General features: G+C 39.1%; 1 protein-coding gene across 4 annotated transcripts in view; it reads left to right on the top strand.

Annotated features, from left to right (window-relative positions):
• nr6a1a (nuclear receptor subfamily 6, group A, member 1a) overlaps positions 1-16,368 on the top strand; it is an 87,204-nt gene that overhangs the window by 50,930 nt on the left and 19,906 nt on the right. Inside the window, exon 1 of one of the 4 annotated variants that reach the window (XM_026322287.1) lies at positions 7,990-8,096. The exons of 2 other annotated variants lie outside the window; for them this stretch is intronic. In XM_026322287.1, coding sequence (XP_026178072.1) covers positions 8,060-8,096 — 37 coding nt within the window. In that variant the 5' untranslated portion in view covers positions 7,990-8,059. Of the gene's footprint in view, positions 1-7,989; positions 8,097-9,130; positions 9,272-16,368 lie in introns of those variants that run through there. One more of the 4 variants, XM_026322288.1, reaches the window with a different exon arrangement.

Raw genomic sequence — 16,368 nt, 5'->3', positions numbered from 1 at the left:
TTACTCAGCACCGTGGCCTTCTCTGCTGAGATTTGTGTCTGCATAACTTCGCCCTTTATTAGGGCATGTTGTGTAAGTGAAGGGGCACAACGTGAATAATACTGGTATTTGCACAACAGCCTGTGTTGAGCTAACTGGACCAGGAGAATGGTGCTGTTCGGCGAGGTTCACGGCTGTTATTCCTACAGGCCATGAGCGTGAAAGGAGCTAATGCCATCTGACAGTTCTAGAGCAAGAAGAGGAGAGCTGGACAGAAAAGGAGGAGAGAGAGGAGAGAGCAGGGGGTTGCTAAGAGGTAGAATGTGATGGCGAGGGGGTGGGAGTGGTAGTGTATGGGGGTGTTGGTTGAGAAAGAAATAGGGGATGAGCTAGATATGGACAAAGTGGGGATGAGGGATATGGGAGGGGAAGGGCTAAAGAGGCGATACTGTAGGGACCTCTATTGTCACCCGCTGTAGAAAATGGCTTCTGAGGGCGATCGCTTTTTTTCGTTGTAACAAAGTCAGAATCCAAATATTCCAACATTTTCATGAGATACGCAGATGAAGTCCAGACCTCAAAGCAGGAGCTTAAGGTTGGCAGTCTATAAAATACTTAGCAGCAGCATATCCACACTCCCCTGGACACCCCACACACTGGGACAGATTCACTCACAGCTGCCATTTTGAAAAGTGCCTTTGAGGGAATTCCAGAAATGCTCACAAAGCGTCACACACTTCAGTCCGCTCCTGTCTCTCCAGGAGTTGTTGGAGCATCGGCACAGCCCAGCCACATTGATACAGGTACATTTACATTTTGTGTGTCTCAGACTTGTAAAATTAGTTGCAGTGTTTATGTAAATACTTACAGAAAAAAGAGAGGAAAGGGAGGCATGGCACTGAAGAGATAGAGGCCAGACACGGAGGGAAGTGAGATGGGATCCTACTGTAATTGACAGGCTCCAGTCACACAGAAAGTGTAGGAGACACCCTGCTGCCAACCTAACCTGTCATTAGCAGCATGGCAGAGAGACACAGCAATGCTTGTCCCATTCTCCTTTAAAATGCACATGGACAAGTGGAATTTATCTCTGAATGTAGGTTCATGGCATGTGGAGAGAATAAAATCATCAGATATGTTGACTTTGATTATGCATCAACAAGTAACAATACCTTTTATGTGCTTATATATAACTTTAAACATTCGATTCAAAAACCCTTTTAGAATATTTTAGTTGTCCAGCAGCACTGATAAACCTCCATTAGCTGCTGTGGGTAGGCGCTTCGTGTTAGGTGGGTCCATGAGGTTTGAGGTAGGGTCTCCACTGTGAAACTGCCTCTTTGTGTTTGGGCTTGCCCACATTTGTTTTGTGAGGAGTGTTAGCCCCCTTTTTTGAATAATTGTAAAGCTACTTCTACAAATGTTTGCCATAGAAGTAGACTTTCAAAAAGCAGTCACAGGGCACCATTAATAAAATTTGCTGCCTCCATAATCAGTGTATAATATTTAAAAAAAAAAAAAAAAAAAAGCATACTATCTTGGGAGCAGAATCCAAACCTGTAGTTTGATAGGAATAGTCAGTCACCACTGGAAGAGAAACCACCTTTGCTAGCAGAAACTAAACAACAGCAAAAGAGGTGTTTGTTATTTGGCAGCAGATAAAATGATTAGTAGTCGGAGCCCCCGCAGTATCCCTACTTATTAAAATTGCTGGCCCACATATATAGATTATAATGGCTGCTGTGCTGCTTCTCAGGTCACACACTGCTCTAATTTGATCAGCATGCTGGTATTTGTGAGTGAACAAGTCAGCTCATGCTGCTGACTTATCTGGCTGTTCATCTGCTGAAAGAGTACCCACAGGGAGTCTTTGTTTGTATGACACTGCCCTCTAGTGGGCAATGTGTTGCTGTTGTAGCCCATAAACGTCAATATTATTCTCCCTCAAAAAACTACCCAGAAAACAGCTTATATTTGGTTTGGGAACACCTCTGTTAGATGAGGCACCCTGAAGGGCTTGAAGGCTTCAGGTTCTACACTGTTAGTCAAAATGAAGTGATATAATAAGGGCCTTAATGTCACACGTGTATTATTATCTCATCTTGCAGACCTATTTTAAAAAAACAACTCAAATCCACTTTTTAGGACTTAATAATCAAGTTTAAGATTGTGCTTACATTGTGTATATTCCCAAAGCCAGGTTTGCATAGTCACATTACCAGATTAATTATGCATTATTAACTCAACCGTACACAATTTACACAATGAGTGTATGAGGAAAGAGTGCGCTCACTAAGAGCTCAGGGCTAATTTTTGCCTCTGTGCTTGCTAGCTTGTTATTTGTTGTTGCTGTAGTGTATTACTCATTTGTTATTAGAAGATTTGAGCAGGAAACAAGTTACAGTGCTATGCAGTATTTGTGCATTTTCTTATTTTCAGGGCTGACTTTTATTTTGTTCATACATAGATAAGATAAACTGACATGAGAGATGAGATATATTTATTCATCCCCAAAAGGAAATTCAGGTTGAATTTCATTGGTCAAACAGTATGTCCCTGCTGTAAATCTCCTCTACTTAATCTTGTGACAAAACAATGATTTTACTTACACTTTGACCTTCCTTTGTGCTGACATGGCTCAATCCTCTCACTGCCTTGGAATGTGACACAGATCAGGCCAATTCAATGAAAGTTCATTTCTTCATTATTTCAAACAACTGTCAGTGCAATAGGACTCCGTATTAAATAAACATAAAACCCTTTGGGTTTTTCTGGTAATTCATAAGACTAAATAAACGGAAGCCCTGACCTTGGGCTCTGGTTCTGTTTAACTGCATTTTTTCATTCACTTTTAAAGCATTTTTGGGACAAAGAAATTGATGACATGAAATCATTCCTCCACATGCAGTCTTGGCACTGCAACACAGGTCATTTTTCACTGCACTGTTAATATGTAATTGTATAGACAACATGAGATTTTTTCAGTAAAAAATATAATATGAACTTTCTATCTTATATCTATATGTTATTTGTTACATCATTTACTTATGTTTTAGTCCTCAATAAGTTTAGTGGCTTAAGGATGAAACAGCTCACCCAGACTGTAGGTCAAAGGATAGACATGACACATTCAACCTAAAACATTAAAAAACTTGATGTGTTTTTGTCTGGGTATTTTTTTCCCTATTTTTCAAGTTTGTGTATTATCTTCCTCCTGTGAAAAAAATTTCAAAACCTGTTCGCTGATGTTGGATATGCCCAGATCACGATTTTGTACCACACAACTGAAGAGCTTTTTAGAGCAGCTATTTTATACTTAAATTCTACAATTGCACAGAGAGGGGTCTGCTGTAGTAGAGTCACAGAGACCAATTTCTGTGCATTGCAATGTAAGATGTGTATTTTTAGTAAGGGGTGAAAATAATTGTGGAAGAACAGTGGCAGTAGATATGGGAGGGTGGATATGAAAAAGGAAATTCTAACCATATATAACATTTCATCCCAGAATACCTTAATACCTAATCAGCAGTGAGACGGGAGAGTGGAAGAGGATGTGAGGGTGGACATTTGCTTAACATCTGTGTTGTAGGGAAAACTGTATGTCAAGGATATAGGCATTTTTTAACAATGGACAGCTGTAAAAAGCACAAATGTTAGTAATATTCAAATGTCCAGTAGGCTGTGACAGTGAGTCTGCATGAACAATTCAGCTGCCATTCATTTCATTAGGGGTTTATTTAGTATTTAACATGTCAATTTCATGTTTTCTTTATCCCAAGAGACTGTATATGTAACAGTCAAAGCATAAGCCTCAAAAATGACCTGACAGGGCCAGTTCAGTTTTTCATATGTCAAAGAGCAAGTAGGTTTTCATTTGTTTTAACTTGAAAAGGATCTCTCTGTTCTTGACACAGTGATTCAGAATTCAGAATAAGCATCTTTGCTAGTTGTCTTATAGGAGGTTCCTGAGTCAAAATGGCCATATTCCCAAGTTATTTATAATCAAATTAGCAGAAAATAAGTGAAACACAGCCAACGAGGGAAGAGCAACATTTCAATGTAGTGCAATACTGTCTGCAAGGCTCTGAAATGAAGTCATCTACTGCTAGCAACATTAGCATTGTAGCTGGGGGGCACCATTTGATATAGCTGTGAGTAATGGAGTGGTAAATACAGCACTACCCAAGATGGATCGCAAAGTGCAAGATCTTTGTTTTACCTCGGTAATGTGACTACAACTTTTCAAACTCAGTTTGAAAAGATTCATTCCACTCTCTTGACTGTATATTAAGTAGGCTACAGAGCTAGGGTCAAGAAATGATTAGCTTAGGTTGGCATGAACAATGGAAGCAGGGGAAATGCCTTCATCCATAGTTCAGCAGTACACCTTACAGCATCTCTTAAAACTGTGTCTGGTGTGAGTCAGCTCGTGGGTTTTCACCCACGTGACTGAGCATCATTAGCATCTATCGCATACTAAATTCCCTTCATGGGAACATTTAGGTGAAAGGATCCATTCATTATCCATCGAATGCAGCAAGTGCTGTAAAGTAGTCAGTGGAGGCCCACCAGTAAAGTTTCAAACGTTACAGGTTAATCCAGCTCCACGCAGCAGAGTACACAGGAATAAATAGGGCAGTGCTGACCTAAAGCTTGAAGAAGTGAGCCTGTGACCGGAAGGTTGTGGTTCAAGTAACAAAGTAACGCATCAACATGACAGTGGTGTCCTTGAGCAAAGGCCCTTAAGCCTGTCAGCTCACTGCTCATTGGCCAGCAGTGGTCAAAGCAGACTGTGGTTATATTGGACAGCATCCAGGTGTGAATTAACTGTGGTCTTGTCAATTTGACCTTTGCTTGGACTTATAATAGGCAAGAAGATTGCATATTATTCTGTTTGCTATATGGTGAAATTGATGATTAAGTTTTGACGATCAACTCATGAGTATTTCATCAGTGTGAGACAGTGGTAAACACCTAATTCTCATATTTATCAGACTGAATAAGCAGAATACAGTATATTGACTGAGAGAACATTTAAAAGCTTGATGAATCACTACTGCGAATGGTGTTTGTGAGCAGCTGTTTCTAGTGATCATTAAGTCCAAGATGGTGGTCACCTCAGTATTACATGCCCTTTGGAAGTTTAGGCAGATCTGCATTGATCTGCTGGTCATCAGGTTTCCAAAGAACAAATATATCTGGGGAATGTAATGTGGGTCATTGTAATTCTAATCTGCATGAGTTGGAGAGAACACAAAACAATGAGGTCTGCTCCTGTACATTTTCACTCACCTCAGACAAACAGTACCACCATGAGTCCTGACAGCAGAACAACTAAACAGGGAGGATTTTGCATTTGTTAAAAGTATTTTTAATAAGTATATTTGTAAAAGAAATTTCCAAAGCAAATCAATTCTAGCAAATAAAATAAATGAAAATGGGAGTTACACTTCAGTAGGTTACTTTTTTAGAGCATCTCCTAGTATTAAAATTATTTATTATTACAATTTTGATTTTATTGTAAACTTGGCTGAGCACCTATTACTATATTTATTACTGTTATTGAATGGATATAAAATCAAATTTCATACTCATCTTCAGAAAATCACTTGCTTTTGTGGTTTATTTATCACAAACAGAGGTTAAAAGGTTTTTGCAGAAAAAAGAATTCTGAAGAACTATTTGGTCATCTGAAGGACTCATTGAGAGCATCTTATCTATTAAGAGAAATTCTTGGAAGTGGTCTTTTTGGCCTTTGGGCAGGGTGAGGCTGCTGATTTAAGGTTTTAGCCTACAGGAAGTGCTTTTAATGGAAGTGCTTTTAATGGGAGTGTTTTGGAAAGTGTATGATCTTCCTTTTAACACAAAACATAGATTGTTGGAGACTCTGGATATGGATTGATGCCTTAACTTATTTTGGGGAATCATAATATGTGTGTATATATTTGGACAACAAGAGCAGTGTGGCCCATTCCTGTTTTTCTTGAAGCTCTTTGTCTGAACAGTGGAGCGGTTTGTGACAGTGTGTAGAGGGGGGGAGGGGAGCTCAAACAAAAGAAAATGTCCTGTGTTACAGAAATGTTTAGGGAAATAAACAAACTAAAACAGCTTATTCAAGCTGGCATTTAATTAAATGAGCATTTCAGCTGGTTTGACGTCAAATGATTGTGGTCAGTGTGTCAGGACCAGGAGAGTCCAAAATACAAGAACAAACATACTGTAAGAGTAATGCGCAGTGTACCTGGGGCTGATTTAAAATCACATTTCCACTTTAAATACACTTTTCATGTCTGACAGAACCATGTTTTTAGGAGCTTAAGTACTGTCAGTGGCAAATGGCAAACTCAAATGGCAAAGTTTGACAGTCTGAGACAGTTTCATTCTGTTTTAATCTCATTTGTGTTTTGTCCAGGCTGACAGCTATCTGCAATCCATGTCAAACCCCAGGAAACCTGTATGTCACTTATTAGTCACAGACAATCTTGCAAATTAGAGCCTAGCCACTGGGTAGTACTGGACTTTTGAGACTTATCTGTTTTAAAGAAGTTAAACAAGTCTCTTACATTTGACTATTAAAAAATTGTGACAAAAATCTCTAATGACAGAGGTAATTCCCAGACAAAAAAAACATTTCAGTGTTCTCTGGAGGACAAGCACTTTTTGCAAGACCTCAAACATATATTTTGCTTCTCTGTATTTGTGGATTTTTTTTTTCAACCACCATGTGTAGGGGTAGCAGTTTATTTGTAATTTGAAATTAGTTGATTGCTTATGTCCTTAAATAATATCTAAACACAAGTAACATATAGTAACTTTGAATTTTCTGAGGATTTTATGTGCTTGTTAGACAGCAATAGAAAGGAAACAACAGGAAGACCAGGAGATGCAACCAAAGATCCCAGGTAGGATATTTTTGATGGTCTGTGGTATTAACTTTTTGGTCAGTATTGAAATGTTTCATGTTTGCTAACCAACATCTTGGGCTCTAATGCAAATGCAGCTTAGGCCTGTCTGTATAGAAAATGATGGTTTTCCATTAAACTGGAATAATCCTTCTGTAGGTGACAAGTAGTCGAGCGTGTACAGGGGTCACTCAGCAACACTGCAGTTCATTTTTAAACAAGCATTTCATACATTTACATTTGTTTACATTTTCATTTGGAGCCCACATCCTGACAGGATGTCAGCCAAGTAATCAGCCTGCATGATGCTAAGGTCCACACAACCTATTGTTCAGATTTGTGAGGTACACATCTGCTTCTGTGCTAGTTACTGCTACCTATGAATGTCCATAATCTGCATACAATAGGTCTGTGGAGACATTGTAGGTATATAATTTCTGTGTAGTCCAAAGATGCATTCAACATACACTATTTGGTAGTATTATGTATTATATTTAGTAGTAGTATTATATTTGGTACCATTTGGTATTTTGTATGAACATTGCTGTTGTAAAGATTTATGTCAGTTGGTAGAGCATGTTTATAAATGTACAAATGAGGTTTAGCTCAGTTTACTCTCACATATTCTCCCTCTGTTAACTCTTTACTGTAAAGAATCTTAATGCTCAAATCTATATGGTGATATGAGAAGACATTTCCCATTATAACACCTTGGCTGTGTCCTTTCTATAAACCCTTCCTCTGGCATGTGGTTGCAGACACTTATGGCATTAGTGAAAAGTAAACTGGGAAATGGTGAGACTACCTTAAATCACACCAGTGGGTTACACATGTCCTCAAATTTCACCCAGCTTACCAACCTGCCCAGCGTCACAGCTTGACTGCTGTTTCTGTGAGTCCTCCTGGGCTGAGTGACACGCCTTGGTTCTCTGTCTGCCTGTATATCTCTCTCTGTGTTGTATTTGAATGTGAAAAGCTTCTTATATGTGACTTAGTGCAGCCCAGGTCGTTAGCATTCACATGGGGGGTTGGGCCCTGGGGAGGCGGGATGGAGGAGTTGGCCAATGCTGTGAAAGTGAGAGGATCAGGTAGACAGGAGGCTGCTACATACAGAGCATCAGGTTAGGCAGCTCTCTGATGAAACACTGGATGCTCCTCACTGTGGTCTCCTAGCCAGGATGCTGGAGGGGATGAAGGAGGAGAGCCCACTGGATGGTAAGATATCTCTGTAGTTCTCACAGCCTTAAAGCAGGAGGTTCATATTTCACTCAGAATTCTTTATACAATTCTTTATTCAGCGTTACCTTTGGTGTTCAAATTGATATGCTCTTGGAGTAAATGGATATTTATCACACAGAGGGAGCCTTCTAATAACTTATTCAACTTATTCAATATAAATTCAGCTTTATCAGTAATTTTCTCTATAGCACTAGAAGTGATATTTTCACTTGGCTCATTCTTTTTGACCAACAGATCAAAACCAGAAGATATTAGATTAGTCGCAAAATGTAGCAGGAAAAAACACAATACTGATATTGAAGAACTCATAACCAGCAAAAAAAATTCTTGACATTGACCACCTCCTGTCAAAGTGACAAGTTCTTTGTTTATGATTTCCTTCTTATTTTATGTTTAGACATTTTGGACAGTATGATTTACAAACTTATGAAATTTGCAGTGGGGCGATGGGACGAAAACGTTAGAAATATTTGACCTTCAACTAGTAAATGTAGAGTTATTCTCATGTTATTCTCATGTTATTCTCATGTTCTCATATATAAGATTCCTTCTAGAAGCCTCCATCTAACTTGCCCTCAACCTCTTTGACTTTCCACTGTGCTCAGTGTAACCAAACAAGCTGGCTCAAACAAACTCCTAACTTTAGTTTTAACCTTCTTCCTTGTTGCCTAAATTTGTTAATGTCTGTGTGTTTTGTCAGCTTGAACCTGTGTTTATGCTTGGACATGCACGTTGGTCCTCCTCAGAAATGCCACAGGCATAGTTGAGGGGAGGGGAAGCTAATTTGGATGAGAGCTGGAGGGGGGTGTTGTGGAGTAGTATTGTTAAATGTCAGTGAAAATAGGACTATCAGTTCCACTCAGATAACCCGTAGCTGTCATTGGACCTCAAGCCAAGCTGTGACCCCTGGGGCTTGAACTCTGCAGTCATGTGACCAGGCAGTAAAGTGACCAGTGGTGTGGCTCAGCTCTGCCTGTGGTCAGAAAGGGGCAGGCTGTGGAGGAAAGAGGTTGCTGGGAGAGAGAACAGAGGGAGAGGCAGAGAAAAGTGAGTCATGAGGCAACCAGGCCTGCTGGCTTTTCTTTAGCTGAATCCATGCTTGAATGGGGCCCGGGCAGACTGGGAGAAGCATGAAATGGATACATGGGAAGGTAAGAGAGGTTACCAGGTTAAGTTATAGCTTTGTTTTAAAGGGCCATATTTAAACTCAACTAATTATGTGTGAATTGGAGAGGAGGGCTTTGTGTGATAAACCAGAGAATGTGTTTGAACTGCTCCTTGGTAACATTATATTTTAGATTTGTTGACCTTTTTGTTTAATTGATGAAGTTAGTTTCTCTTTTCCTTTGAATATATTATGCTGCTGATCCATCAACTATGGCTTCAAGTGTTTCCACAGTAGGACATTTAAAAAGCAACTCATTATATTGCCTTGAAATTACTTATAATAAAATTAAATTTGAAGCCCAGTTATTTCCAGATCCATGCTGCTCTCAGGAACCTCTCTGCAGTTTGAGTAAACAAATGCTGCATTGCTTTTAGATTTATGCTACACTTGATGGGATTAGTCCTTCATAATGAGAACAGTTAATGATTTTCAGGCTAGGTTTAATGAGCAGAGAAATGGTCTCCCTTTTTACAGCATTCTCTATGATTGATGCCTTCAAGATCTTTGTTTTTGTTTGTGTAATGACGTATCTCAGGGTGGTGTGGAATTGCACAGTGTGCCTTAACATGCTTTGGTCCTTGGTATATGGGTGTAGGTTTGTACACAGGCAGTGTTGATATGAGAAAAGTCACCCTGCTGGCCAGTCACCACTAACCTAAATCCAGGAGCATTTTTCTTCCACTTTCTGCGCCTTTTTCTTTTACTTTAATGCTGCTTTAAATGATGGTGTAGGTTTACACAGAAAATGCTTATTCAAGCGTGGGCGATCATTCCTTGAACTTTGATGATGATGCTTACCTCAAGTTGCTTTTACCTCCTCGGTCTTTTATTGCTTCATTTGGCTGTTTACGTGAATTAACTTAAGTGCTAAATAATAAAATGACCTTCTTTTGGCAATTTTCACACTACATCCTGCTAAGAGCACCCTACTACCAAACCACCCCTCCCTCCTCCCCCTTGTATTGCAGGAATTTGGAATGTGGTCTTTACTCACACTTAAGATATAGCCCACATGGCAAAGCAAAGTAAATCACTCAAGTGACTGCTCATCACTGCTGCATGGCTTTTGATAAGTGCTTATTCTACTGTGTTTGATTGAACTTTGTAATCCACAACACACTTAGCACTTGGGTAGTTTAAAGACAATGAAAAAATTAAATTGCTGGTAGAATGTCCTTCATTTGATGTTTTTCTTCAAGGAGTTTAGTGTAGCATGTGGAGGAACCATGGTTACAGTATTCATCCCCTCCCCCCTCATGCTAATACCCCAGCAGCAATGTTAGCTGTGCTCCAGCAACTGAAGCTTAACTTCACATTTCTCCAGCTGTAAATCAACACATTAAGTTAAATCAGAGATTCTAGGTCCCTCTTGCTTTGTAATATAGAACGACTGTATTGATTTGTGCAGGAGAAAATGTGGAAACAAAGCGCAAGAGGCAAACTGAGACAGAAAAGCAGCATGGGAGGTTGTTTATGTGTATGTAGATGCAGGGGACAGAAGCTGTGTGAAGATCAATAGTAACAGTGGGGGAGGTCAGGGACTCCTGTGATTCTGTAATGCTGGCCTATAAATAGCCAGTGACAAGGGCTGTTCATTTTAGCCAGGCATGCTCCTTTTCCTAATTTCACTGAAACATATCCATCTCCCTGGCCCCAGTCTTGTCAAACCAAACCATCAAGTCCATCATGTTGCAGATCTTTGTCTTTCAAGGGTGTGTTATTTCATCTGCCACCACACCCTTCCCCCCAGCACAAACATGCACACATATACACACACTCAAAGTATTGATTGCAAATGTACTTATTGACACCATCCTTATTTTTATAGGTAGTGTTGTTAAAAAAAATGAACTGAGGCAAAACTAAGCACCCCATTTTAAATGGTAACCATCTTACAGTATATTGGTCTTTCATGCATGCAAAACACAATGGGGGTTTATGCTGCTGGCTCTGTGGTCTCTGAGAACTGCCCCCCTCCCCCCTTTCCTGTTAATACAGTGGAGACTCTGCATTCATTAACAGCACTTTTGTATGAGTCTGTGTCGTAAAATCTGAGCTGTAAGAGTCACCACATGGTTCATATCAGCATGTGCTGACTGTTTAGTCCCAATATTGAAAAGGTCCAAAGCTAAGAGCTCAAGTCCAAAGCTAGTTTTTAAGTAGATGTTTTTATGTTCTGCAAACAAAATGAAGGAAGGAACAGGGCACAGGCACATATGAAATAAAACATAGCATGGAAGCTATTAAAAGTAGAACAGTAATTAATGGGAGCCAGCATTACTAAGCATATTATATTCTTTTATGAATCTGCATCTAGTTTTACACACCAAACTCCATTTGGTAGCTTTAGTAACCTTTTTTGTGGAGCCACACTAATAGCAACATTTTACCTCAAAGATTGTTCACATTTACTTAAGAAAAATGTTAATGTAATAATAAGGACCGGTAATGGAACTTTAAATTTTTCCTGGTGCAGACCTTAAACTTTTAAATCCAGAACCTGCCCATGAATGTTGTTTAGATTCATCTTGTTTGCTTATTTTTTGTTCATGTTCACGTTTATTTTTTGGTAAATGAAAAAAAAACTTTATATCAAATAATCAAAAAGTACTGGTACTGATAACTATGTAATACTACTACTACTACTACTAATAATAATAATAATAATAATAATGATAGTAAATTTATAAATGATAACCATCTCTATTAATAATGTTTCCTGCGTCATTAACAAGCAAACCAGTTAAAAGAATAAAAAAACATGCACATCTGTTCAAATATATGAATGTAATAATTCTCTTTAAAGTTCTCCAAATGCAGACATAATGGCTTATTTAGAATTATCTTTTCAGATGCAAACAATGTCAAGACAGTGAGGCAGACTCCTGCAGGCCTCTTCCCACATTATTTAACAAAGTGGCATCACATGTGGCTGACATTAGCATAGCATTAATATGTAGCCTATCTTTGCTGGGGTATTACATAATGTAAATGATTTAGCTGCTAAGCCTGGATGTAAATTATCAGGACACCATTTTCTCACGGATGTGCCCAAACTGCAACTACATGCATGGAACTTTAAAAATTAGTATGCGGGCTGCAAGGAATACTGGATCTGAGTCCTAGATTGTTTTCCAGTGCCTTTAACCACTGTGAATGTGTTAGATGCATGTGTGCATACCAGTCATAGTCGGGTGGTGGGAGTGATGGGTCCTTCCCTCCTTCACCCTCAGGTATGAGAGCTAAATTCCAGGCAAGAGGAATTATAAGTAGGGGAAAAGGGGAAGAAGAAAGGCAGAAAGAGAAGTACGGAGGGTGGGTGGCAACAGCGGAAAAGTACCACAGATTCCTACAACCCCCGCTCCCTGTCTCAGCTGAGCACAATAGTGATGGACGGCCTGAGACAAAACCTGAAGAGAAAATCCCTTCAGCAGCAGGCCTTGTTGTTCTGTCAGCCACTCAAAAGGCTTCTTTATACTTTACATCGGCCTTTGTTTGTACGGCGTATGGACAATAGGAAGATTTGGCCATGATACATCTCTATTCTCAGCATGAAGCTGCTCAGAGGGGTCAAAGAGGTGGTGAAACCTGGCCATTGTTTAAACAGACACCTTCCCAGAGGGAACTAAAAAGTCAGGCAACATTTTGCATGGGACCTTTGTGACATCACGCAGCTGATTTCAGCCTCATAAAATGATGCTAGTCTTTTACATACAGCTCATTTCTTCGTTATATGAAGCTATCTCAGTAATTTGTGGAAACGTTGTTTGTGAGTGTTATATATATGTATACACAGTTGGCAGTTGGATCAAGAAAACTGGTCCAATAACTGTGATGGTCTATAAGTAAGAACTGCTTACATCAGGAGGTGGGGTGGGATTATTCTAACCAACAATAGCCAAATCTGAATACTGTATTCAGCAAAGCATAAATACTGTATTTTTACAAATATGTGATTCCAACAAATATTATTAAAATAATTTGTCTTCAGGAAGAAAAAGGACATATAGCTGGTCTGAAAATGTCAGTAAAACAGCGGACATTGTTATAACACTTTTTTGTTGTGGTTAAGGTTCTTTTCGTTAACTTGTTAGCTGAAGTAGTTTATTATAATGTTTAAGTATAATGTTTTCCTGTTGGACCTACAGGTCCTATATGTGAAGCAAAGTTTCTGTGGACCACCGGGGAGCAGATTAACCTACTGTCCTGTGGCAGTGTAGTTACTAATGTTAACATGAGCTCATTCACCTGCACACTGTACTCATTGCTCAGTCAGCCTGAGTGACACACGGCTACACGTATCAGTTATGGGGCTTTTCCACTAGGACTACTTGGCTCGACTGAGGGCGACTTCTGGCACAACAATCAAACCCACCATTTTTAAAAACCGCCAAAAGCAAACGTTTGTTTTTTTTTTTTGCCCCAAAATTGCTGAATGTGTGAAACTTATTCAAAAATCTTGACAAATTGTAGGAACATTTTTCCAGATGTAATCATCAAACTTAATTTCATAGGTTTAGTAACAACCCAAAAAAATTGTATTATCATAATACATCAATCTACTACCACAGAGGGGACTTTGTGGCTCCTGGTAAGGATTAACCTGGGCTACCACTGAATCTTACATTTGCCATAACATAATAGAATCTTGGACTCTATTATCCACATATTTCAAACTGTGCCTCCACCGTTCTCATTGCAGGCTTTTATTTAAAAGTGTAGCCTGAAGCTTGGTCATCAGGCATGAAATCATCAGGGTTATTTGCTTAGTTATAAGGACATTATGCAATGAGTAGACTGTCCTTCATGTGTAAAATTGGTGCAGTTCTCCTTTAACACTTTTTTGTGGCTTAAGTTTTTACTTAAAGGAAAGCCTGTTATACTTTCAAACATTCAAATGGTCTCTGTTACGGAAAATAAGCGGAAAAGATTCATGCCGGCTAACCTTGATGGGGGTGTTTTGGACAGAGTTCCATTGATTATATGAGCCACGTGCCGGCTTTCCTCTTCACCCCTTTCACCAGGCTAATGAAATAAGACTGGTAACAGCTGAGGAGACTGGGTAGCTTCACTTAGTTTCTGCTGGTTGTCTAAACACATTGTAAGCTTCCAAATGCATATCACTTAAGTTAACTTTTTATACATTAGATATGACATGACAATGTTTGTTTGCTTGTATTTACATGCCAGTAACTAGTACATTGTTTTTGTGAAGAGACCTTGCTGTTATGTATCATGCTTCATAAAGGCAAATATCTCTTAGACTCCAACTTGGTAATAGCAACAAATACATTTCTTAGTCACTTGGGTGTACTGGCCCTTTACAAATGTTACAGTTTGGTAGTCACTTAATTTGTACTTTAATCACATGTTTTTTGTGTCCATTTTTGTATTTCTGTCACTGAACTGAATTTAGATTTAGATTGTACTATGTCAAAGGAATCACTAAAATTTTTTAGAGTGAAATCCTTAAGAATATTTAAGGCAGATATAGTGAGCTCAAGTGTATGAAGGTGTGAATCAGCCTGTTTATGTGGTGGCCATTCACTTGAAAGACAGAGTGATAGATCTGGCAAATAAGCTTGAATGAAGGCAACTCATTGAAGGAAATCAGGCTTATAAGGTTTTAATGTGTACTCTGAATGGTCTAACAAATGGCTGGAGGAGGAGGTGAGGCTTCATACTCTTATTCATTGATCTTTCACATGCCCTAAGATGCCAGAGATCTTCCTATTTCTAAGACTTAAGCTAATCACTGCACTAAAAGCATGGTTTTTAGCTGAAAGTGTACATTTGCTTTGTGAGGAGAATGGTTAGAAGTACAAAAGTTTGTTGGGTCTTTCTTGTCAAGCTTTATGGAGGGATATTGCTTTATTTTAGATCATTAGCACGTGAGAAGCTCTTTATGCAGATTTTAGCTGAACCTGTGCTGAATTGCCCCTCAACTCACAAATGAGACTATTAAACATAATTACAGATGACTCACCAGCACATATAGCAATATATGTGTGCAATGTATGACGGTCTGAATTAAGACTCTCTACCACCTGCTGCGTATTGCAGTATACTATGTGTATCAATAGATAATACCCTTGTGTTTTTGGTCATTTTTTAAAAAAACGTGCTTTAAAAATTACCAGGTACAAAGTAAATAACTCAACTGAATAGACCTTCAAAAAAGTCTGGCAGGCCAACAGTGTGATAAATTCTAAATGAAATTGCCATATTAATCCTAAGGGGACTAGCCATCAAAAAAACCCTTTTGGGATGTTATCACTGCATTCAATGGCCTGTTATCACTTGTTGTTGGAACCAGATTTATGGTTCAGAAGGGCCTTATTCATCTACCAGTAGCCCAAAGGCTAATTTAGACATGTCTGCAACTGCTCATAGGCAAAGCGCACATCTCCAAAATCTCAACTACTCATTGTGTGGAGCCGTGTGTCCTGCATGCCGATTAGTTGCTACAAGGTGGGAGAATGCAGAAGGTGCATTTAGACAACAATATGTAGCAGCTAGAGGAGAGATTTGCAGACGAAGTCAGGAAATATAACAATTAATACCCAGTCTGTTATGCTGCTTGTTTTGCCACTTATTTTCACAAAGAAATTGTCTTCCTCGCCAATTTCTATTTCCTGTCTTCTACATTTTGTTGTTTAAGCGTCCCCTAGCCAGAATGTTCACTTTTGCATAAGTATAAATACAGTAGCTTTAAAACCATCTCCTAATGACAGACGCGTACGTTCCCATACATGCCGTAACACAGAGGCTTAACTTCAGCATTAGCAGGCTGTTATCATGCCACAGACCTTGGTTCAAGGGTACAGTAAAACACAGAATGTACCAGCTTTACACACAGACATTACTAAGTTATGTTTTGGCACAAAAATAAGTACCCCTTAATAGGGCCTTTGGCATTATAATAATCAATGTGTAGTTTGCAAGAATAGCGGCTAAAAAACAAAATGCTTCACACTGGGCTCGAACACCAGTCTCCAGTGGGAGAGTCCTGCTGATGAGAAGTGTTTGATCGATAATAAGTACCTTCTGGCCTACTGGTAGGTGCATTTTCTATCAACT

Source organism: Mastacembelus armatus, chromosome 9 (genome assembly GCF_900324485.2).
Source record: "Mastacembelus armatus chromosome 9, fMasArm1.2, whole genome shotgun sequence".
NCBI lineage: Eukaryota > Metazoa > Chordata > Actinopteri > Synbranchiformes > Mastacembelidae > Mastacembelus > Mastacembelus armatus.
The sequence above is the reverse complement of the archived record's forward strand: the minus strand, read 5'-3'. Positions and strand labels throughout refer to the sequence as shown.